The sequence below is a fragment of the Podarcis erhardii genome, assembly GCF_964252035.2.
Source record: "Podarcis erhardii genome assembly, chromosome: 2".
NCBI lineage: Eukaryota > Metazoa > Chordata > Lepidosauria > Squamata > Lacertidae > Podarcis > Podarcis erhardii.
In genome coordinates, this window is record NC_138498.1 from 111,809,721 (window position 1) to 111,832,056 (window position 22,336).

Consider the following 22,336-nt stretch of genomic DNA (forward strand, 5'->3'; position numbering starts at 1 on the left):
AGATGCGGCCAGCCTCTGAACTGAGCTGAATCACAGAGCGAAATCACTGAGCGAAATCACTGGACAGAACCAATTCAGAGCTGACTGTTCTGGCTAGAGCACTGTGTTCCATCCATCGCCCTTCACGCCGGCATCGGAATCATGGCTTCACTTGTGCCTCTACCGCCGTTTGCGCCAGCCTCTGAATCATGGGATTCCTACCTCGCTCGGTTCGACTGCTACCTCCAAGCCAACGAGCTGACAGCAGTATCAAAGGATCGTAAGCGGGGCCTATTCCTCAGCCTCTGTGGGCCTGAGGTGTTTGAGACGGCCCGAGCATTGGTTGCGCCTGAAGCAGTCCAGGCAACACCATGGGACACGATCCAAGAGAAGCTCCGCAACCACTACGCACCAAAGCCGTCCAAGATTGCTGCCCGCCATGCGTTCTACCACCGGAACCAGGCAGAGGGGGAGTCAATCAACAACTACACCACCGCCCTGCGACAGGCTGCAATGCACTGTGAGTTCCGAGACTTAGACGATGCCCTGATGGATCGAATCGTCTGCGGGGTCCGGGACATCCATCTGCAACGGCGTCTCCTTGCCAAGCCAGACCTCACGCTGCAGAAAGCCATTGAGGAGGCTGTGGCCTCAGAAGCTGCTGAACGCTCCGCCCAGGAGATCCGCAAGTGCAGCAGCCCGCGTCTTGCTAGGGAGCCAGTTCCGGTGCATCATGAAGAGGCCAGCAGTGATGAGGCATCCTCCAGTGAAGGCGATGACGTGCACCAGACAAAGCGGGAGCACAGGAAGTTCCAACAGAAGTCCAAGGGCCAACTGGAATGTGCCGGCTGCGGAGGCAACCATTCCCGTGCCAAGTGTCGATTCAGAGACGCCATCTGTAGGAAGTGTTCCAGAAGGGGCCACATCGCTAAGGTCTGCCGATCGGCTCCGTCTGACACCCCCCCTTCATCGACTCGCAAGTCCAAGCCTTCACTCCAGTCTGCCAAGGAAAGTTGTTTCGCTCTCACCAACTGCCGCTGCCCGTCTGGAACCACGATTGGCCAAACTGACTCGCCTACGCGACGCAAGCTGAACGTCACGGTGCTCATTGAAGGAGCTCCATGTGACATGGAAATCGACACCGGGTCTGCCCTGTCCATCGTGTCGTGGAGCACCATCAAAAGACTGGTACCCAGAGTGTCCAAAAGGCAACTCGACTCTCACCGCGTACACCTGAGAGACTACCAGGGAAACGACATTCCCGTGGTAGGCGTTGGCCGGTTCCGGATTGCCTTCAAGGATTTTTCGGGCCTGCTCCGGTTGGTGGTGGTCGAAGGTCAGCGGCCAAGCCTCCTAGGGCTAGACTGGTTTGATGCCCTCGGCCTGGAAGTCACCGGCATCAACTGCATCTCTAACGCAGAGACTGAGGGTCTGGTCAAAGACTTTGCCGAGGTTTTTGACGGCACCTTGGGGCAATATACAGGTACGCCCATCTCCTTTAGCCTTGATCCACAAGTCGCCCCCATCAAGCTAAAGCCACGCCGGGTTCCCTTTGCTCTCAAGGCTAAGGTGGACGAACAACTGGACAAACTGATCGCCCAAGGAGTTTTGGAGCCGGTTGACCACGCCAAGTGGGAAACCCCCATCGTCACGCCTGTCAAGCCAGATGGGTCGGTGAGAATCTGCGCTGACTACAAGTGCACGATCAACAAGGCACTTCAGCAGCACGCTTATCCGGTTCCTGTTGTCCAACACCTGCTGCATTCCCTGGGTGAGGGTAAGGTCTTCGCTAAGCTGGACCTTGCCCAAGCCTATCAACAACTGCCAGTCGATGATGCCACTGCTGAAGCCCAGACGATCGTCACCCACCGGGGGGCATTCCGTTGCCGCCGGTTGCAGTTCGGGGTGAGTGTGGCTCCTGGCATTTTCCAAAGCCTTATGGAGCGTCTCCTGCAAGGGCTTCCGGGCGTGGTACCATATTTTGATGACGTCTTGGTGTCTGCAGACTCACACCAGCAGCTGTTCGAGCGCCTCCGTGCCGTGCTGACCAGGTTCCAAGAGGCCGGGCTCAAGGTAAAGAGGGAGAAGTGCCAGATCGCCGTTCCACAGGTAGAGTTCCTGGGCTATCTTATCGATGCCTCCGGCCTTCACCCGACCACATCCAAGATCCGCGCTATCCAGCAGGCCCCCACCCCAAAGAACAAGACGGAGTTGCAGGCATTCCTGGGGCTGCTGAACTTTTATAACATGTTCCTGCCCCACAAAGCCACAGTGGCTGAGCCTCTTCACCGACTCCTTAGTACAAAGACGCCTTGGGCCTGGGGTCATCGGGAGACGGCGGCCTTCAACGCGGTTAAGGCTCTCCTTTCATCAGACAGTGTGCTGGTACAGTACAGTGAATCCAGGCCGCTGGTCCTTGCCTGCGACGCCTCACCTTTTGGCATCGGTGCTGTCCTTAGTCACCGTTTTCCAGATGGAAGAGAAGCACCACTCGCCTACTTTTCCAGGACACTATCTCTGACGGAACGGAATTACAGCCAGCTCGACAAGGAGGCATTGGCACTTGTGGCTGGAGTGAAGAGGTTCCATGAATACCTCTATGGCAGGACTTTTGACCTCATCACTGACCACAAGCCACTCCTGGGCCTCCTCGCCGGTGATCGTCCAACTCCACCGGTCCTCTCGCCACGCATGCTGCGATGGACTGTTTTCCTGGCTGCCTACCACTACCGGCTCATCCATCGCCCGGGGAAATCAATGGGCCATGCCGACGCCCTCAGCCGTTGCCCTCTTCCAGCATTTGTGGAAGACCCGGCTCCAGCTTCATCGCTCCTTCTGATTGAGGATCTTCCGGCAGCGCCTGTATCAGCTGCCACTGTGGCCTCCGTGTCTGCCCAGGATCGCACCATCAGCCGGGTGCTCAACTGGGTGTGGAGGGGGTGGCCACAAGGGCCTTTTGCATCGGAGTTCCAGCCCTTCGCAACCAGACAACATGAACTCTCAGCTCATCGCGGCTGTCTGCTGTGGGGAGACCGCGTCGTGATTCCCCAGGGACTCCGTCAGCGCGTCCTGGAGGCTCTGCACGTTGGCCACCCGGGAATTGTCAAAATGAAGGCGTTGGCTCGGTGTTACGTCTGGTGGCCTAATATGGACGATGCCATCACTGCCTGGGTGTCCACCTGTCAAGCATGCCAAGAGTCGAGGCCTGCACCACCGGCAGCTAAGGGACACACCTGGGAGACGCCAAAGACACCCTGGTCGAGGGTGCACATTGATCTGGCTGGCCCCTTTCACGGCCGGACCTTTATGGTAGTGGTGGACGCCTATTCCAAATGGCTGGAGGTCACCCTGATGCCCTCCACCACTACCGAAGCTGTCATCCGGGTGCTGCGAGGCCTGTTTGCAACGCATGGGTGTCCTGATGTCCTTGTCTCTGACAACGGGCCACAGTTCACGTCAGGCACGTTTGAGCGGTATCTTTTGGGACTGGGCATCCGCCATGCCCTAACGGCACCCTTTCATCCATCCAGCAACGGGCAAGCGGAAAGAATGGTGCGCTCGGCAAAAGAGGCACTGGCGCGCCTGGACCGGGGAGACTGGCATGAGCGGGTCGCCGAATACTTGTTCGTGCAACACATCACCCCTCATGCGGCCACAGGGAGGAGTCCTGCTGAACTGCTTATGGGCCGCCGCCTCAGGTCACCGCTCGACCGGCTACACCCGGACTTTGCCGTGGCTGAACCCCCAGGCTGTGCCAACGCGCCACGGTCATTTGTCCCAGGAAACCAGGTCTTTGCCCGGAACTATGTGGGGGACATTCCTTGGGTGCCAGCCACAGTAGTGGGAGTCACTGGACCTCGCTCGTACCAGGTGGCACTCGAAGACGGACGCTTGTGGCGACGGCACATAGACCAGCTTAGGCGCAGGGTTGGGGACTTGGACACTACCGAGGTGCCCCCAACTGCGCTTGCGGCTCCAGAAGAGACACGTACAGATGGCGAGGCCCCACCTACACCTCCCTCGCAAACTGCCAGCGTGGAGCCGAACCGAGCCGCTTCAGAGGGTCTGCCAGACTTACCACAGACTCAGACCACTCCACTTGCGGAGGCTCCACCCACAGCAGCGGATCCAGGGGAGTTGGTTCCAACGCCACCTAGGGTCGCACCACAGCCTCAGCAAGAACTGTGTGGCCCTCCAGACTTGGCTACCTGTCCCCGGCGGTCTGGCAGAGTTCCCAAGCGCCCAACTTATTTAAAGGACTATGTTGTTGGACATGTATCACTGTTGGTCTAAGTATGGGGAATGTAACCAAGATGCTTTTGTGCCTAATTGAACCATTACGCGTAGTGCTGTATATAAGGAAACCATTACGATTGTAACTAACGCCTTGTCTCGGTGGGGAGGGGTGTTATGTAGTGAAGTTTCACCCTGGGCCAGCAGGGGGATACTGTAGATAGTTTTCCCTCAGGTCTGTAGATAGTTTTCCCTCAGGTCCGCGTCAGTTATTTTAGGCGGGAACTCTGGGCTGTTGTTGTTACAATGTTGACAGCCGGCTGCCTATAAAAGCAGGCCGGCTGAGCTGTTTGCAGTCAGTTCTATTCCAGCTTACGAAATAAAGAGCTACTTGGAGAAATCGCTGTGTCGTCTGCTATGTCAACCCACAACTTAACAGAGCCAATGTAGGTCTTTCAAGACCGGTGTTATGTGGTCTCGGCGGCTGCCCCCAGTCACCAGTCTAGCTGCCGCATTCTGGATTAGTTGTAGTTTCCGAGTCACCTTCAAAGGTAGCCCCACGTAGAGCGCATTGCAGTAGTCCAAGCGGGAGATAACTAGAGCATGCACCACTCTGGCGAGACAGTCCGCGGGCAGGTAGGGTCTCAGCCTGCGTACCAGGTGGAGTTGGTAGACAGCTGCCCTGGATACAGAATTGACCTGCGCCTCCATGGACAGCTGTGAGTCCAAAATGACTCCCAGGCTGCGCACCTGGTCCTTCAGGGGCACAGTTACCCCATTCAGGACCAGGGAGTCCTCCACACCAGCCCGCCCCCTGTCCCCCAAAAACAGTACTTCTGTCTTGTCAGGATTCAACCTCAATCCATTAGCCGCCATCCATCCTCCAACCGCCTCCAGGCACTCACACAGGACCTTCACCGCCTTCACTGGTTCTGATTTGAAAGAGAGGTAGAGCTGGGTATCATCTGCATATTGATGGACACCCAGTCCAAACCCCCTGATGATCTCTCCCAGCGGCTTCATATAGATGTTAAAAAGCATGGGGGAGAGGACGGAACCCTGAGGCACCCCACAAGTGAGGGCCCAGGGGTCTGAACACTCATCCCCCACCACCACTTTCTGAACACGGCCCAGGAGGAAGGAGCGAAACCACTGTATAACAGTGCCCCCAGCTCCCAGCCCCTCTAGACGGTCCAGATAACAAAATGGAGCATTGTATCTGGAACTAGCTGCAAAAAGAGTGGTTCTACCAGTGAGACTTGCATCTCTAAAGAGCCAGTAGTGCTCGCCTTACACGAATGAGGATCACAAGTTATCCCTTTTGTTGATGTTTTGTTTCCTCTTGGCGCAAGCATCCGCCAGGCTGCAGACGAAGTTCTTCACCACAGCGCACTTGGTGCTGCTGACCCCAAGGTCATTTATGTAAGCGCAAAAGCCTTCTCCTCGCACTGTAAATCTGGAACAGACAACAAGAAGCAGGTATTGTTCTCTGCATTACAGCAACATCTGCAGGGCTGGAGTTAAACATGACAGCAAATATCTGTTAATTTATTCAACTTACTAGTTGCTTATCACTCAAAGGTCTCCAAGTGACATTGAAGAAAAATATATATATGTACATTTTACCACAGGGGGGTGGGAGGATCATATAATATGTCAATATTTCACATAACTTATAACATATGGGGAGGAAACAAGACACTGGCTGCATAAACAGCAGCAGGAAATATTAGCAAAACTCTATCCAATAACCAAAGCAATACTCTCACCTACTAATTATCATTTAAACAAATCCTCATCCCCGCTCCCAAGTCCACATATTCCCTATTCCTGCATGGTATTTCAGAATAAAAAGGTGTCTCCAGCTACAGCTCCACACAGTGAATTGTGGGTACTGTATATAAGCTCTGGAAACGAATGCAAAAGACAACTTTTACAATCCAAACCCAAAGCAGGCACGTATTCGCAGGCAAAGAGGGGGTGGAAATCACTCACTGGTTTCCAAACTCTGTCCCATTGGGCCATTTCCAGGGCTGACCTGCTTCTCTTGAAAGACCAATCCAATGATGAGAGGGACGAGTAAAATTCCACAAAAAATCCTAGCAGGAAAGGAATGGCAAGCAGTGGTTTATATACCTCTACCACCTTCTAGGACTCAATACTTAAATCTCATCTTTATCAGCATCATCATATCTGGTATACCGCAAAAAGGGGACCTTCCGTTCCATAGCAGCTTGTCTGGTGGGACAGAACTACAATGTCCACTTCCCAGGATGTGTGTCCTTGCCATTTATCGAGAGGGTGAGGGCTGAGGCTGCAGGGAGGCTGGCCGGGTGCAAGGGCAGCAGCGGGGGTGCCAGACTGGCTCTGCTGGGGCAGCTACACATTGCTCTTCCCACCACCATGCCCCTCCCTCCCTCCTGTTCCTGACATCATCTCTTACTGCCATTCACCACTCCTTGCTCCCTCTCCACCTCTCCTTCTGCTGTCTTCCCCACTGCCACAGAGATAAGATTGCAAATTCCTTGGGGCACTTTGCTTATGTTGCTCTGCAAAGTGTCATGAACCCTGTTGTAAATTTAGTATATTATTATTATTATTAAACCCAGAATATAAGTTACAGGTGGAGCTGTACTTGTTTGCTTTCGGCGATGAGCCCACAAGTGAGGATACATACTTGTTCCTTACCAGATCCGGCTTGGTATCAATCACAGCCAAAGAGGCACCAAGGAAGGAGCATCTGGATTCACTGTCACTCCAGTTCCTTTTGTCTTCTGATTTATAATAGCATTTCCCTAGGTACCCAACCCAGCGATCTGGGCAAGCAGCATCGACAGGGGGAGGACACAGCGGACAGGGCTGTGGCTTTTTAACTGGAAATGAAACAATTTGCCCAAGTGTAAGAGCTCACAATGATTCTGTAACACTGAGGACAGATGCTGGGAAACATTTGGGAATTGTAGTATGGGTAGCAGTGAACTATAATTCCCAGGGTTCTTTTGGAAAAGCCATGATCTTTTTTTTCTTTTTTTTAAACAACTACTACTATGTATGTATATGGTGCAGGTAGATTTCGTGCCCATACTAAAAGATTATGTATTTGTACTGCTGTGGTTCACATTGCTTAGTGCAAATACAAATTTACGAGTGGAAAAATAGGATAAAAATATCACAGGAAGCTGCCTGGCACCAAGTCAGACCATCTAGCTCAGTACAGTGGTACCTCGGGTTAAATACTTAATTCGTTCTGGAGGTCCGTTCTTAACCTGAAACTGTTCTTAACCTGAAGCACCACTTTAGCTAATGGGGCCTCCTGCTGCTGCCACGCCGCCGGAGCACGATTTCTGTTCTCATCCTGAAGCAAAGTTCTTAACCCAAAGTAATATGTCTGGGTTAGCGGAGTCTGTAACCTGAAGCGTATGTAACCCGAGGTACCACTGTATTCTCAGTTAATATTTAATCTTTCAAGCGTGCAGCATGTCTTGCTGTTAACAGTTCTCAAGATGGCTCTGGGAAAGGCAGCCAGTCTCGCAGCTCAGCAGACCCCTCATTTATAACTTTAGTTTTAACTGATTTTTAATCAGTTTGTTTTAACCTAATTTTTGCTATGTTGCGGAGAGCAGAGCTCGAGAAAATGCAGACTTCATCTGTTGCCTGTTTTAATGAATTTTATGGAGCAGGATGTTTCAGTGCTTTGGAGACAGCACATAAATCTCAAAGAACATTGAATCAGATATCATTAGGGAGTCATTTTCCTCTCCTTTACTTCCTCGACTTTGCAAGAGGGGGGGTTAGTGTTTTTCATCAAAATTTCCAGAACGCAGCTGAATACCCTGTTCAGGGCTGCATTTAGGTTTGATGAGGCCCTAAGCTACTGAAGGTAATGGAGCCCTTTATATGTCCAGCTATCCTTTGTCAACAACAAATTGTCGCTGTTTTTTGTGTTGAATATATGCTGTATGGTAATTTATGGACCTCATAGGTCCATACACAACACAAAACACTGTTGCTGTATGTAGGTTTTATTTTATTTTATTTTTATATTATATTTTGGAAATGTACATCCAGTCCCCCCCCTTTAAATTCTTTTTGGGTCCCCAAGAGAGTGGGCCCCTAAGCTATAGCTTGTTTAGCTTATACGTAAAATCCAGCACTGACCCTGTTAGAAGAGTTTTTAAAATAAATAAATAGCTGCACATAAAGGCTGGGAAATCCATTCTCACGATGATGCTTACTGAAGTGCAGACACGAAAGGCCTACCTCAATTCAATGGCAGCCTGAGAATGTACTCTAAAGCAGAAATCTATACAGTGGTACCTTGGTTACGAACTTAATTTGTTCCGGAGGTCCATTCTTAACCTGAGGTACCAATTTAGCTAATGGGGCCTCCCGCTGCCGCCGCACGATTTCTGTTTTCATTCTGAGGTAAAATTCTTAACCAGAGGTACTTCTGGGTTAGCTGAGTCTGTAACCTGAAGTGTTTGTAACCCGAGGTACCACTGTATTGGATCATTATGAGGCAGGAAATGCAGTTCGGTGAGGGAATGAATCTACAAGTCAAAGGCAGAAAGAAGCAATAAATCATAAATAATTATGTCAGGGTTAAAGCACAAAGTTTTCTCTACTCACCAGCCAATGCGATTATAGTAATGACCAAAGCTGTGATGACGGCAACAACTGCTAATGTATATTTTTTGTCTTTAATGCACTTTGGGATGAAAACTGAAAAACAGAAGGGAAAAGGTCTGAGGCAGTGTTTCTCAACCCTGGGTCCCCAGATGTTGTTGGACTACAACTCCCATCATCCCTGAGCTCTGGCCTTGCTAGCTAGGGATGATGGGAGTTGTAGTTCAATAACATCTGGGGACCCAAGGGAACAATGAACACGAAAGCAAACAAATCAGTCTGTTTGTTGCTACAGTTTTGTGAGAATTTGACATTCAGGACAAGGCACTGCAAATACATTCCAAACCACAACTTTAGGGTATGCCTGCCTTAGCTGCCTGCTTTCCATGAGATGTATTCTAAGACAGTCATCCCCAAACATCATGTGCTCTGGTGGTTGTTGGACTCCAAATCCCATCAGACCACATGGCCAAAGGTCAGGGATGATGGGATTTGTAGTCCAATAACATTACTGTCCTAGAACATTGGACTACAAATGAGATTGTTTAAAAAAAAGGTTAATGTATAAGTATTTGATGGATGCACTGAGATACAACAAAATCTCCTAATGTTGGGAATAGCAAGAGGGAGTATCTTTTATGTATAAAGGGAGAAAACAAAGGTGTCAGGATCCACAGAAGCAGATAAATTCTGGAGAAAATATGGGAAAGAGGTAGCAGGAGAAAGGGCATTTGGACTGGAACAGTACAGGAAGAGGTAAACTCAACAGAGGTCAAAGTGAAAGAAAAATAAATAAAAACAAGGTGGCATTAAAAATCTTAACTTCGAATGTAAATGGACTTAATAACTTAACAAAAAGATGTAAGATTGAGCATGTAGTGAAGAAGTTAAATTTGGATGAAATCTGCTTCCAAGAAACACATATTGCTAAGAAACATAGAAGGATTTTGATTAATAAAAGGCTGGGGGAGTACTCTGTAACCTCCGACGGAAGAAGAAGAAGAAGAAGAAGAAGAAGAAGAAGAAGAAGAAGAAGAAGAAGAAAGGAGTTGTAATGTATTTAAAACCAGAGTTGGACCCCAAATAACTATCTACCAGCATTTCCTGCTTCCCTTGCAGCAGGTATCTCAGGAGTCATCAGTTCACTGTTGACAGTGGCTCTATCTGTAAAAGTAAGCATAAGTGGTCAAGAACCACTGTTATCTTCTCATCTGTGGCACCACATATGAAATCCCCCTCACCTTTTGTAACTGAATTAGGACAAAACTCCAGGTGCCAACTGGGATGGAAGCATTTCTAGAACGGGACCAAAATTCAGTATACTGTGGCAGGTTTGGGGCCAATTCAGAAAATGACCTGGTGCCCAAGAACAGCAAAGACTCCCAGATTTTATGACTTGACTCAGGGTTTTTACTACCTGTGTTGAGAAGTTTCAGGAGGTCTGAGTGGGTCTCAGATAGTCATAGTTTCTTGGGACATGGCTCAATTAAGTTCTCAAAGCAATCTTGGGGAGTTTCTATACAATATACAGTCGTACCTTGGAAGTCAAACGGAATATGTTCCGGAAGTCTGTTCGACTTCCAAAATATTCGGAAACCAAAGCATAGCTTCTGACTGGTTGCAGGATACTCCTGCAGCCAATCGGAAGCCGCAGAAGCCGTGCCAGACATTTGGCTTCTGAAAATTGTTCGAAAACTTGTAACAGAGAGATATTGGGGTATCAAATGTATCTGAAAGGAACTATCTTTTTCACCACACCCAGAATTAATCCTCTCTCCAATAAGACATTCTGGGATCGAAACAGTTTCACCCCTGGGGTCAGTGAGAGAGGTTTGCCCTTTTCCCCTGCCACCTCTAGTTCTCCACTGTGTGAAACAAACAAGATTATTATGCCTCACCTGTGATATCTTCTGCCATCTTGGGATCTTTCCATGCTGAGTACAACAGCTCTCAGCCTTCAGGGAAGACAAAGAGGTCCCTGTTACCAGCAATGTTAATCGATCAACTTGGGTTTTGGTTTTTTTAACTAGACATCTTTATTGAAAGTAAAAAGTACATAATCATATGTGTACTAAACATGGGATGTGGGTGGTGCTGTGGACTAAACCACTGAGCCTAGGGCTTGCCAATCAAAAGGTCAGCGGTTCAAATCCCCGTGACAGGGTGAGCTCCCATTGCTCAGTCCCAGCTCCTGCCAATCTAGCAGTTCAAAAGCACATCAAAGTGCAAGTAGATCAATAGGTACCGCTCCGGCGGGAAGGTAAACGGCATTTCTATGTGCTGCTCTGGTTTCACCAGAAGCGACTTAGTCATGCTGGCCACATGACCTGGAAAAACTGTCTGCAGACAAACATCGGCTTGACCAGTAAAGCGAGATGAGCACCGCAACCCCAGAGTCGTTCACGACTGGACTTAACTGTCAGGGGTCCTTTATATTTTTAAATATGGTGATAGGTAAATAAAAGAGAGAAAAAGAAAAGGAGAAACAGAACCTGTGTAGAAGTGAAAGTAACGGGGGAGGGGCGGAAACCCAAAACTCTATACTTTACAAAGTTGGTGTTGTACTTCACCAGATCTTAACCTATTACAGTATTTGTAAGAATGGATTCCAAATATCATGGAATTTGTCCATGGCAAGTCTGCATTTATATGCAAAATGTTCACATGTTGTGAGTTTGTATAAGTCTTGAATCATAGAAGGGAGCCGCATTTTTATTTTTCCAACTCATCAGTATCAGCCTTTTTGCCATGGTGAGGGCACAGAGAGTGCACTCGCATTGTCCTTTTGTAAGGTACCATGTGCTGGGCATATAATTCAAAGGATATTTTGCTCTGTAAATGTAAGGTGGTTCTGTACAGTTCTGCTACCAAAATATTTCAATATAGGACAATGAAAAAAAGTGTTTTAGAAAAGCATTATCCCTATTGCAGTTAAATACCTTAGATAGCCCTTTTTAATCAAATTCCTTATTCCACACAGTGGAAGTGAGGAACAGATTTAAGGATTTAGATTTGGTGGACAGAGTGCCTGAAGAACTATGGGTGGAGGCTCGCAACATTATACAGGAGGCAGCAACGAAAACCATCCCAATGAAAAGGAAATGCAAGAAAGCAAAGTGGCTGTCCAACGAAGCCTTACAAATAGCGGGGGAGAGAAGGCAAGCAAAATGCGAGGGAGATAGTGAAAGATACAGGAATTTGAATGCAGATTTCCAAAAAAATAGCAAGGAGAGACAAGAAGGCCTTCTTAAACGAGCAATGCAAATAAATAGAGGAAAACAACAGAATGGGAAGAACCAGAGATCTGTTCAAGAAAATTGGAGATATGAAAGGAACATTTCATAGAATCATAGAATCATAGAATCATAGAGTTGGAAGAGACCACAAGGGCCATCGAGTCCAACCCCCTGCCAAGCAGGAAACACCATCAGAGTACTCCTGACATATGGTCGTCAAGCCTCTGCTTAAAGACCTCCAAAGAAGGAGACTCCACCACACTCCTTGGCAGCAAATTCCACTGTCAAACAGCTCTCACTGTCGTACAAAGATTACCATAATAAAGGACAAAAGTGGTAAGGACCTAACAGAACCAGAAGACACCAAGAAGAGGTCGCAAGAATACACAGAAAGATATGGATGCCTCGTACACCCCCAGGTAGTGTGGTTGCTGACCTTGAGCCAGAGATCCTGGAGAGTAAAGAAAGCACTGCAAATAACAAGGCCAGTGGAAGTGATGGCATTCCAGCTGAACTATTTAAAATTTTAAAAGATGATGCTGTTAAGGTGCTACACTCAATATGCCAGCAAGTTTGGAAAACTCAGCAGTGGCCAGAGGGTCTACAACCCAATCCCAAAGAAGGGCAGTGCCAACTACCACACAATTGCACTAATTTCACATGCTAGCAAGGTTATGCTTAAAATTCTACAAGGAAGGATCAAGCAATATGTGGACCGAGAACTCCCAGAAGTGCAAGCTGGATTTAGAAGAGGCAGAGGAACCAGAGACCAAATTGCAAACATGCGCTGGATTTTGGAGAAAGCTAGAGAGTTCCAGAAAGACATCTACTTCATTGACTGCTTCATTGACCATGCAAAAGCCTTTGACTGTGTTGATTTGATGGTTCCTTCTGGCAGTTCCCTCACATGCGAGAAGCCAAGTTACAGGGAACCAGGCAGAGGGCCTTCTCGGTAGTGGCACCCGCTCTGTGGAACACCTTCCCACCAGATGTCAAAGAGAAAAACAACTACCAGACTTTTAGAAGACATCTGAAGGCAGCCCTGATTAGGGAAGCTTTTAATGTTTGATGTATTACAGTATTTTAATATTTTTGGAAGCCGCCCAAAGTGGCTGGGGAAGCGCTGCGCGCCTTCCCCTCTGTTCCCGTACCTGTCCTGAAGGCTTGCGGTGGGGAGAAAGAAAAGCCCTTCTCCGCACCGCCAGCCTGGCAAGCGGTCTCCATAGGAACGCATTAATTGATTTTCAATGCATTCCTATGGGAAACCATGCTTCGCAAGATGAAAAACTCGCAAGAAGAAAAAACTTGCGGAACGAATTAATTTCGTCTTGTGAGGCACCACTGTACAGATTTGCTAGGTTTACCTTTAAACGTGAACGGAGTCAAGTTTCTCCCCCATCCCTGCATGCCACTGATAATGCCAAGGTTGCGAGTTCGATTCCCGTATGGGATGGCTCCATATTCCTGCATCGCAGGGGGGTAGACTAGATGACCCTCAGGATCCCACCAACTCTACATGCTTAAAAATGTCTTGGACATGTTCTTGCAAAGAGGACAGATCCTGGACCAAGGCCTGCATTGCTGCAGGTAGAAAAGAGGAGGACAAAAAGAGAGAGGGAAAGGGGTGCTTGCCCCAACAGATGACCACTGACAGAATGTGGCCACAGAGACAGATTTGAAAAGTTGCCGATCCTTACCTTTGGCTGTAGAAGACTGTATGTTCCCTTTGGTCCTTGCACTCCAGTTCTGCAGGATCTGACTGGCAGCAGCTCACCAAGGTATCTCACGAAGGTCTTTCCCAGCACCGCCATAAGTCTTTTTAACTGGAGATGCCATGGTTTGAACTAGGTTCATCGTGCATACAAAAGCTACAACGAAAGAACAAAATGAAAACACTGAAAACGGTCTTGAAAACACCGAAGAACAATTGAAAGCATCTAAAAACATTTAACATATACTTCCCACCCTCTTTGGAAATAGGTTGGAAAGGAATAAATCAATCATTTTGTATGTCTAGAATCCAAAATGGTTGTGCAGAGGGGGAGGGGAGGGTTCAAAAACACTCCCTAAATCAGGCATAGGCAAACTCAGCCATCCAGATGTTTTTGGAACTACAGTTCCCATCATCCCTGACCACTGGCCCTGTTAGCTAGAGATCATGGGAGTTGTAGTCCCAAAACATCTGGAGGGCCAAGTTTGCCTATGCCTGCCCTACATGAAAAAGTTACTGGTGAGGGGGGGAGTTGAAAGGTCCTGAGATGTGGGCAGAAATCCTTGCATGCTTACAGGTTTTTATTGTTTTCTTAAGGCTCTCGGCCATTGTGCATGAAGAAATATCCTTTCTAGAATACTTTCCATTCCATTCCCTCCTCCACTTTACTTTCTGGCGCTGAAGTCATTATGTTTTATCAACAGTGCTTTTCTCTGTTGAGTATAAACAGTCTCCTTTTGTGTGGTCACAGAAAACAATATGTTGCCAATAATAAAACTGAAGTATCTTCTCCAAAGGCTTTTGTGGTGGCAGCAGCTGTTGAGTGTAGGCCTAGGAGTTGGCTCCTTGGTCCCAGCGGCGTAGTGTGGGTTGTCAGCACCCGGGGCAAGGCAAGTAATTTGCGCCCCTAACCCCTAACCTGCCGCCGCTGCCAGCTTCTTCTTGCTGCTGCCTGGGCTGGGGTATTTACAGCTCTGCTACAGCCTGCGCCCGAGGCTCTTTGGCGACTCCGGAGGTGGCGAGCGCCCCCCCCCAGATGTTGCGGCCGGTGCGGCCGGCCCCCCTTGCACCCCCCACGCTACGCCACTGCTTGGCCCTCATGTAATAAATACATTCCAACTCCCTCCAGGCTGCCAGTATGTTGAAGGATGGGTTCAAGTTAGACTTGAGCACTTAAAAGTGAATTAAAGCCTTCTGTCAGGCTATCAGAACAAATCCACTTTTTAAAAATGGACTTTTTGCAGTTAGGAAAGTGACAGTGAACTGAACTGAAACGTATTCAGTGAACAAAGTGTGGGAAGACAATTAAACACTCCACAAGAGAAATCCACAGGAGAAATCCATGAGGAATCCTTTCGCCGGTGTAACCACCCGATGAGAAAATCACAACAAATAGTCAGTAAAGACCAGATGTAATCTAACTACCTCTTGAAGTTCTGTGGAAGCAGGTCAGGATGAATGCTCATTAAACAGGTTGTTTGGGGGAACCCTCAACGATTGATTCCTGAACTGCAATCCAAGGTAAAGGTAAAGGGACCCCTGCCCATTAGGTCCAGTCGTGGCCGACTCTGGGGTTGCGGCGCTCATCTCGCTTTATTGGCCGAGGGAGCCGGCGTACAGCTTCCGGGTCATGTGGCCAGCATGACTAAGACGCTTCTGGCGAACCAGAGCAGCGCATGGAAACGCCGTTTACCTTCCCGCCGGAGCAGTACCTATTTATCTACTTGCACTTTGACGTGCTTTCAAACTGCTAGGTTGGCAGGAGCAGGGACCAAGCAACGGGAGCTTACCCCGTCGCGGGCATTCGAACCGCCCACCTTCTGATCGGCAAGTCCTAGGCTCTGTGGCTTAGCCCACAGCACCACCCGCATCCCTTGCAGTCCTTGGTAGTCTATAGTATATTTGCCCCTGTCCCTGCACAGAATCCAGGCTTAGGCTGTCAGATTTTATTTTCCTAAAGGGAATCTCTAGTCTTCATGGGTGTGGAGAAAATCCCGCAGATGTGATTGTGCCCTCAATACTTTAAGATCAAAAGGCAAAGAGCTGTTCCAGAGTATGTGCTAGCAGTTTCTGGCAAAAGCAAGTGTCCAGATCACATGGAATGCCTAAATGAAATTCAAAAAAAATAAAATAAAAATGAGCAGGGGTAGAGAGCAGCTATTGCCAATTGCCACCAGTCTTGGGCAGCTGAGCAGCACCCAGTACCACCCCTCCATCCCCGTCATCCAGGAAAGGGCAGGTGACAGCTATTGCTCCTGTCTGCCACTGCTGCCAATTGCAGGCAGGACAGAGGCAATGGGACTCCCAGGGCTGGTAGGGACAGCTGCAGAACAGGTAAACACTGACCCTCTCTTCTTGCTCTCTCAGCAAGGTGAGGAGAGCCACCAGATCATCCCTGGAGGAAGTCTTAATCCCCCACCCCCCACATAGATTTGCAGCAGTGGGCCTTGTTTTTTGGGGGGTGGGGATTAAGATTTTTGGGTGGGAGCATCGTTTTGTTTTAATGTTTAGATACAGTTTTATACTGTATCACTGTTATTGGTGGCGGGGCACTGATACTGTATGGAATGTTAACGTTTAACATCATTTTTCTCGTTTTGTTTCCCCCCTGTGGTTTAATGTATATATATACGTAGATGTTCTTCGATGTCAGTTGCTTACATAGCTTTTAGGGAACAAGAGACTTATAAGGTGCCTAAAGGTAAAGGTAAAGGGACCCCTGACCATTAGGTCCAGTCGTGACCGACTCTGGGGTTGCGGTGCTCATCTCGCTTTATTGACCAAGGGAACCGGCATACAGCTTCCGGGTCATGTGGCCAACATGACTAAACCACTTCTGGCGAACCAGAGCAGCTCACAGAAACACTGTTTACCTTCCTGCCAGAGCGGTATCTATTTATCTACTTGCACTTTGACGTGCTTTCGAACTGCTAGGTTGGCAGGAGCAGGGACCGAGCAACGGGAGCTTACCCCGTCACGGGGATTAGAACCGCCGACCTTCTGATCGGCAAGTCCTAGGCTCTGTGGTTTAACCCACAGCACCATCCGCGTCCCAATAAGGTGCCTAGGTAATAATCAATCATGGTCTCTGAGCACACCAGTTGGAATCAACCCCCACGCAGGACTAGAGCTGCTATTTCTTGCAGGATGGATGGACCAGATGGCACCAAACTTCCCTCTGCCCTTTCCCCTTGTTCCCCCCTCTTATCAGCTGCTGTCCCTTGGCAGGATACAGAAGAAATGTTAACCTCTGGAGTGCACTCTCCCCTCACTGCTGCCTGCAATTGTATGGCACCTCTGGGTTGTCAGTAATTTGTGGAAGGCATTCAAGAGCTCATGGGGGGCGGGGGGGGCGGGATAAGTTTGTGCAATTAAAACGGAGCACCAAATGCACTTTAGAAAAGAAACCAGAAGACATATAAACACCCCACAACCACATGCTTGTTGAATGCTTGCTGTCACAAAGCCCGCCCACCAACAAATCAGCGCACACGGGTGAGCTTTGTGCCAGTGAAACAGGATGAAAGCTCAAGAAATAGGTCGTCCGGAAGAGCAAGCAGATTCTACAGAATCTACAGGTTCAGGATTCCATCTGATCCCTTACTTTCTCCCTTCCTGCGCAGCCCCTCCCCCTGACACACCCCTTTTCTTTGTCTCCAGCTCCCTGTGCAGCAGGGCGCGCCTCAGACGTCTGCTGAATATACGATCCCCCAAAGAAGGGATCTGAGAGGCTGAGGCTAGTGATCTCAGGAGACAAACACGACCGAGCGAGGAGGACTGGAGGGAAAGTGCCAGCAGCAGCTTACACCGGAGGCGCTGAAGGGTGAGAGGCAGGACCTTGTGATGAGTCACCTAAGTTCAGTGGCTCTCCAGGGTTCCAGCTGCCATGTTTGATCCGTTAGCAGAAACACTGCGACACCGAAACCCCGTGAGAAGCGTCATGGCAAAAACACTTACCATGACGAAGCAGGAGGCAGAAAATGATCGAGCCCACGTGACGCTTCTCCGGCGTCCGGAGCAAAGCAGGAAAACAAGCAGCAGATCCGGCGATAGGAGGCAACTTCTCATGCTGATTTGCTAACATGCAAACTAGGCAAGGCATTTGGGAAGCTCCTATTCCACGCCTAGCTTTCCTCCAGTTTCCACGCCTTCTTAAACAGCCTGCTTTTGTTCTGAGGAAAGGAGCTGAAACGCGCAAAAGCTCATGTCTGCAAAAATGCCTTGCTAATCTTGACTCCCAGAAATGCTTCGAATTCTTTGGCTCTGTGGTCAGCGATTCTACTTTGTGGGAAGGCGTTGCTATTTCCTTTTTGCTATCCTTTTTGTGTAGTGAGATCGGGTGCATCCGTGGCTCAGAAATGAGTGGCACGCCAGCAGAAACCCGGTGCTTTTTTTCCTTTTAAAAAAAGTTTAGGGGTACTGTCATTTCCCTACTCATATTGAAATACTGCCCCTCAATGAGGTCAAACTTAGATCCACAAAATGTTTAGGGGTATGCTTACCCCTGCGTCGTCGTCCCCCCCCCCAAAAAAGCACTGCAGAAACCCTTCAGCTCATATGGCTTCAAAGGAGTTTAGACAAACTTATATGGCTGTAATTGCTACTGGACAATTTTCTTGTTTTTATTTATTTATTTCGACAGCGTCAGACCAGCATGGCTACCTACCTGAATCTTATATGGCTGTGTTCACTTTCCACTGCAGCCTCTGAATGCCAGTTTCTGGAAATCACAAGGCTTGCCAGAGGAATCTAGTTGGCCACTGTGAGAACAGGGTGCTGGACTAAATGAGCTATTATTGGCCTGATCCAGCGGGACTTTAAAAAAAAAAATCTTAAGAAAGATTTAATGAAAAGAGGGGCGTTATTTTGTCCTTTGCTAAAGCTGTGTTTATCTTATCTTGAGGCTGCAGATTCAAAGCAGGAAACACATTGAATTTCCTGACCACCTTTCCCCTCCCCCTTTCCATTGGAAGTAGCAAACTTTAATAACAAGAGTAATTAAAAGAAAACAGAATAAGGCATCAGGGAAGGAAGAATCATTTCAAGGGGGGAGGGAAGACCCCCCTGATTTCTGTAATGGCACTTGGCAAAAGTAATTGACAATCCCTATTTTTAAAATCCCTCCTTCTTGTTTTTCTAAGAAAACAACAACACTGTCCCTGTTTTATATTTGTGAATTTTTGGTGAAAGCTTCTTTTTAAAAAAAATCAGTTTAGTGGACACATTGGTTTGGAAGACAAGAATTATTATCTCTCGTCAATAAATGCAGAACAAGAATCTCCCGGGTTTTACCCAAATACAATGATGTCCAGTGCCACCTAGTGACTAAAACTATATGACACCATCCACACAGTGGTTACAAAAATCTTTCAGAATGTAGTATAGCTGCATCCCTGAGCAGGGCCAGCCCACGACATTGTGGCACCTGAAGTGAAGCACATTGTGGTGTCCCCTGTCTTCCAGGGAAGAAGGGGTTAGGGAGGAGCCACATCACGAACAAGGTGGGAATAATATCTACATTAGGATCTGCTGCCATTGTGGATCTTGCTCCCTGAGGCAATCGCTTCACCTTGTCCCATGGGTTGGCCAGCCTTGTCCCTCGAGCATCTAAAAATTTAATGTCTGAGTAGGGTTTTGATGCATCTTCACTGTAGACTAATACACATGCATAATAATACAGTGGTAAAGGTAAAGGGACCCCTGACCGTTAGGTCCAGTTGTGGCAGATTCTGGGGTTGTGGCGCTCATCTCGCTTTATTGGCCGAGGGAGCCGGCATACACAGCTTCCGGGTCATGTGGCCAGCATGATTTAGCCGCTTCTGGTGAACCAGAGCAGCGCACGGAAACGCCGTTTACCTTCTCGCTGGAGTGGTACCTATTTATCTATTTGCACTTTGACATGCTTTCGAACTGCTAGGTTGGCAGGAGCAGGGACCGAGCAATGGGAGCTCACTCCGTCATGGGGATTCGAACTGCCAACCTTCTGATCGGCAAGTCCTAGGCTCTGTGGTTTAACCCACAGTGCCACCCGCGTCCCAATACAGTGGTACCTTGGTTCAATAACAACTTCATTTATGAACAACTTGGATTAAGAACTCTGCAAACCGGGAAGTAGGTGTTTTGGTTTGTGAACTTTGCCTTTGGAAGTGGAACATGTTCCGCTTCTGGTCAAGTGTGTTCCATTTGTAAATTGAGTCCCCCGCTGCTGTGGGAAAGCACACCTTGGTTTAACAACTCTTTGGTATAAGAACGAATCCCCATGATGGAGTGAGCTCCTGTCGTTCCATCTCAGCTCCTGCCAACCTAGCAGTTTGAAAGCACACCAGCATGGGTAGATAAATAGGTACTGCTGCAGCAGGAAGGTAAACAGTGTTTCCGTGTACTTTGGTTTCCAACATGGTGTGTCGTTGCGCCAGAAGCTGTTTAGTCCTGCTGGCCAAAATACCTAGAAAAGCTGTCTGTGGACAAACGCCGTCTCCCTCGGCTTGGAAGCAAGATGACTGCCGCAACCCCATAGTCGCTTTTGACTGGACTTAACCGTCCAGGGGTCCTTTACCTTTTACCTTTGCTCCTCCCCACTCATAGAATCACAGAATTGTAGAGCTGGAAGGACCCCAAGGATTATCTAGTCCGGGGGTCGGCAACCTGCGGCTCCAGAGCCGCATGCGGCTCTTTAACTCCTTTGCTGCGGCTCCGGGGCGGAGGCGAGGGGAGGAGGCGCATTTTTCTGGGCGGAAACACGCAAAAAGCCTCCAGCAGGGCGCCCTCCAATAATCTCGGGCGCCCCTCCAGCAGAGCGCCGCTGGCAGCCAGGGACAGGAAGTTGATAGCTGTGTTGCTTGGTAACCAGGAAGTTGCGGTCGCCATTTTGAGCTAACCACGTGGTTTGGCCCGGCGGCCATTTTAGGTGAGGCACTCTGTTGTGGGAATTGGATACTCAGGCTTTATAAGTGACAATATAGCTCAATTGGTGGATTGGAAGAGAACAAGTTATTTAAGTTAAGCATTTTAAGAGCTCATAGAGGTTTGACTCTGAGTGTTATTATATTAAAGCGCTTTAATTAGGGCTTTAGCGCTCCAAGGATATATATGCAACCCTGAAATATAATTAATTTGATTGCTTTAATAAGTGCTTGCAGTAGTCAACTTATTGCTTGATTCCAATTGTATTTAAACTTATCGAGTGTGGATTCATTTTGGTAATTTAATTCATTTGGTTGGAACTTTAAATTCATTTTGGTTGACTAAGAGAAAGGGCAGATCAATTGCTGCTGGATTCTGATTGTATATCAATTTAATTTAATTGATTAGATTCATTTGGTTGATTTAAGTCCTTTGGTTAGTTAATTAAGAAACAGTATTTATTATTGCAGGCCAGTTTAATTACTTAATTCCGTTTAAATTAATTGGAAGTTGGTTCATTAGGCCAACTCATTTTATTTAGTGGTTACTTTAAATTTATTTGCTTGATCAGGAGCAAGGGCAGTTACTGCCCCCTGCCTACAGTGCCCACCCCTTCTGTTTAAAAAACAGTTGAACGCATTATATATATATAAATAATAATAATAATAATAATAATAATAATAATAATAATAATATTCAAAATAAGATAAAATAAATAAATAATAATAATTAAAAAAAAACTTTGTCGTCCCGCCTTTGCAAGCAGGCTGCATTGAAAGGAGGCATATACACTGGTCACTGTTTTGAAGGGGAGTGAAGAACACACACTCAAAAAAAGGTAACTTGTTAATGTAATGTTTATTTCTATGAGGAGGAGTAATTCTGAGGGGTCAAACAAAGAAATAATAAAAAGTGTCAAAAAAGGTATTTTTATAATGATGAGGATGACATTGGACCCTCATTATTAATTATTATTTACATCAGGCACTGATTATGATTTATGGTACACTGGGGCCCTGATTAATTTTCTATGGCATTTTGGGCATTGATTATTGGGCATAGCAAGTCGCGGTCGCGTGGAATTTGTGCTTTGTGACCGTTTGAAGTGGGGGTTTTTTCTTGGGGGGCTGGGCGGCGGGAAGAGAGGGAGGCTTGTGGTAGCGTCGGGGCTTGTCTCTAGCAAAGTAAGTCCTCGCTATTTGGTCACATGCGCAGCATTCTCCTTGTGGGGGTTAGGTGGCTTCGGCGCTCCAACGCTTGCTTTGCCGGCTGCTTTTAAAAGCGCCGGAATCAGCTGTGCTGTTGCTGGGTAACTGGATCGCCCCAGCAGCCATCTTATCTGCCCATGTGGTCTTCTGAGGCGGCCGCCATCTTACTATAGGCAAGTCCACATGGGAGTTAGTTGCCTGAAGCCCCTTTTTAGTTGCCTGAAGCCCCTTTTTAGTTGCCTGAAGCCCCTTTTTAAACTAAGCAGGGGGAAGTTTGGTGAATAGCTAACACTTTCCTTGCAGAACGTTATGCAACAGCTTATTGCTGGTCTTTGTCGTCCCGCCTTTGTAAGCAGGCTGCATTGAAAGGGGCCATATACGGGCCATATACACTGGTCACTGTTTTGAAGGGGAGTGAAGAACACACTTATTGGGCATAG

The 22,336-nt window shown here is 48.0% G+C and overlaps 2 protein-coding genes across 8 annotated transcripts in view; one reads left to right on the forward strand and one right to left on the reverse strand.

Moving 5' to 3' along the window:
• The window catches only part of LOC309337180 (killer cell lectin-like receptor subfamily F member 1), a 42,009-nt gene that overhangs the window by 3,157 nt on the left and 16,516 nt on the right, over positions 1-22,336 (forward strand). The gene's annotated exons all lie outside the window — the stretch shown is intronic.
• Positions 5,413-19,515, reverse strand: LOC309337235 (C-type lectin domain family 2 member D-like). Of its 7 annotated transcripts, none has more exons than XM_081853991.1 (9): positions 17,743-18,110; positions 13,772-13,942; positions 13,439-13,655; positions 10,737-10,793; positions 9,934-10,002; positions 8,842-8,934; positions 6,901-7,085; positions 6,208-6,311; positions 5,413-5,668 (listed from the first exon to the last, which is right to left on the reverse strand). In XM_081853991.1, the coding sequence occupies exons 4-9, from the start codon at positions 10,753-10,755 to the stop codon at positions 5,518-5,520; spliced, it is 621 nt and encodes a 206-aa protein (XP_081710117.1). In that variant the 5' UTR covers positions 10,756-10,793; positions 13,439-13,655; positions 13,772-13,942; positions 17,743-18,110; the 3' UTR covers positions 5,413-5,517. The 7 variants fall into 7 exon arrangements, with proteins under 7 accessions (XP_081710117.1, XP_081710115.1, XP_081710116.1 ...); XM_081853993.1 differs by lacking the exon at positions 13,439-13,655 and adding an exon at positions 5,774-5,807 and having other exon boundaries at positions 5,415-5,668; positions 17,743-18,157; XM_081853995.1 differs by lacking the exon at positions 13,439-13,655 and adding an exon at positions 5,774-5,807 and having other exon boundaries at positions 5,552-5,668; positions 6,890-7,085; positions 17,743-19,515.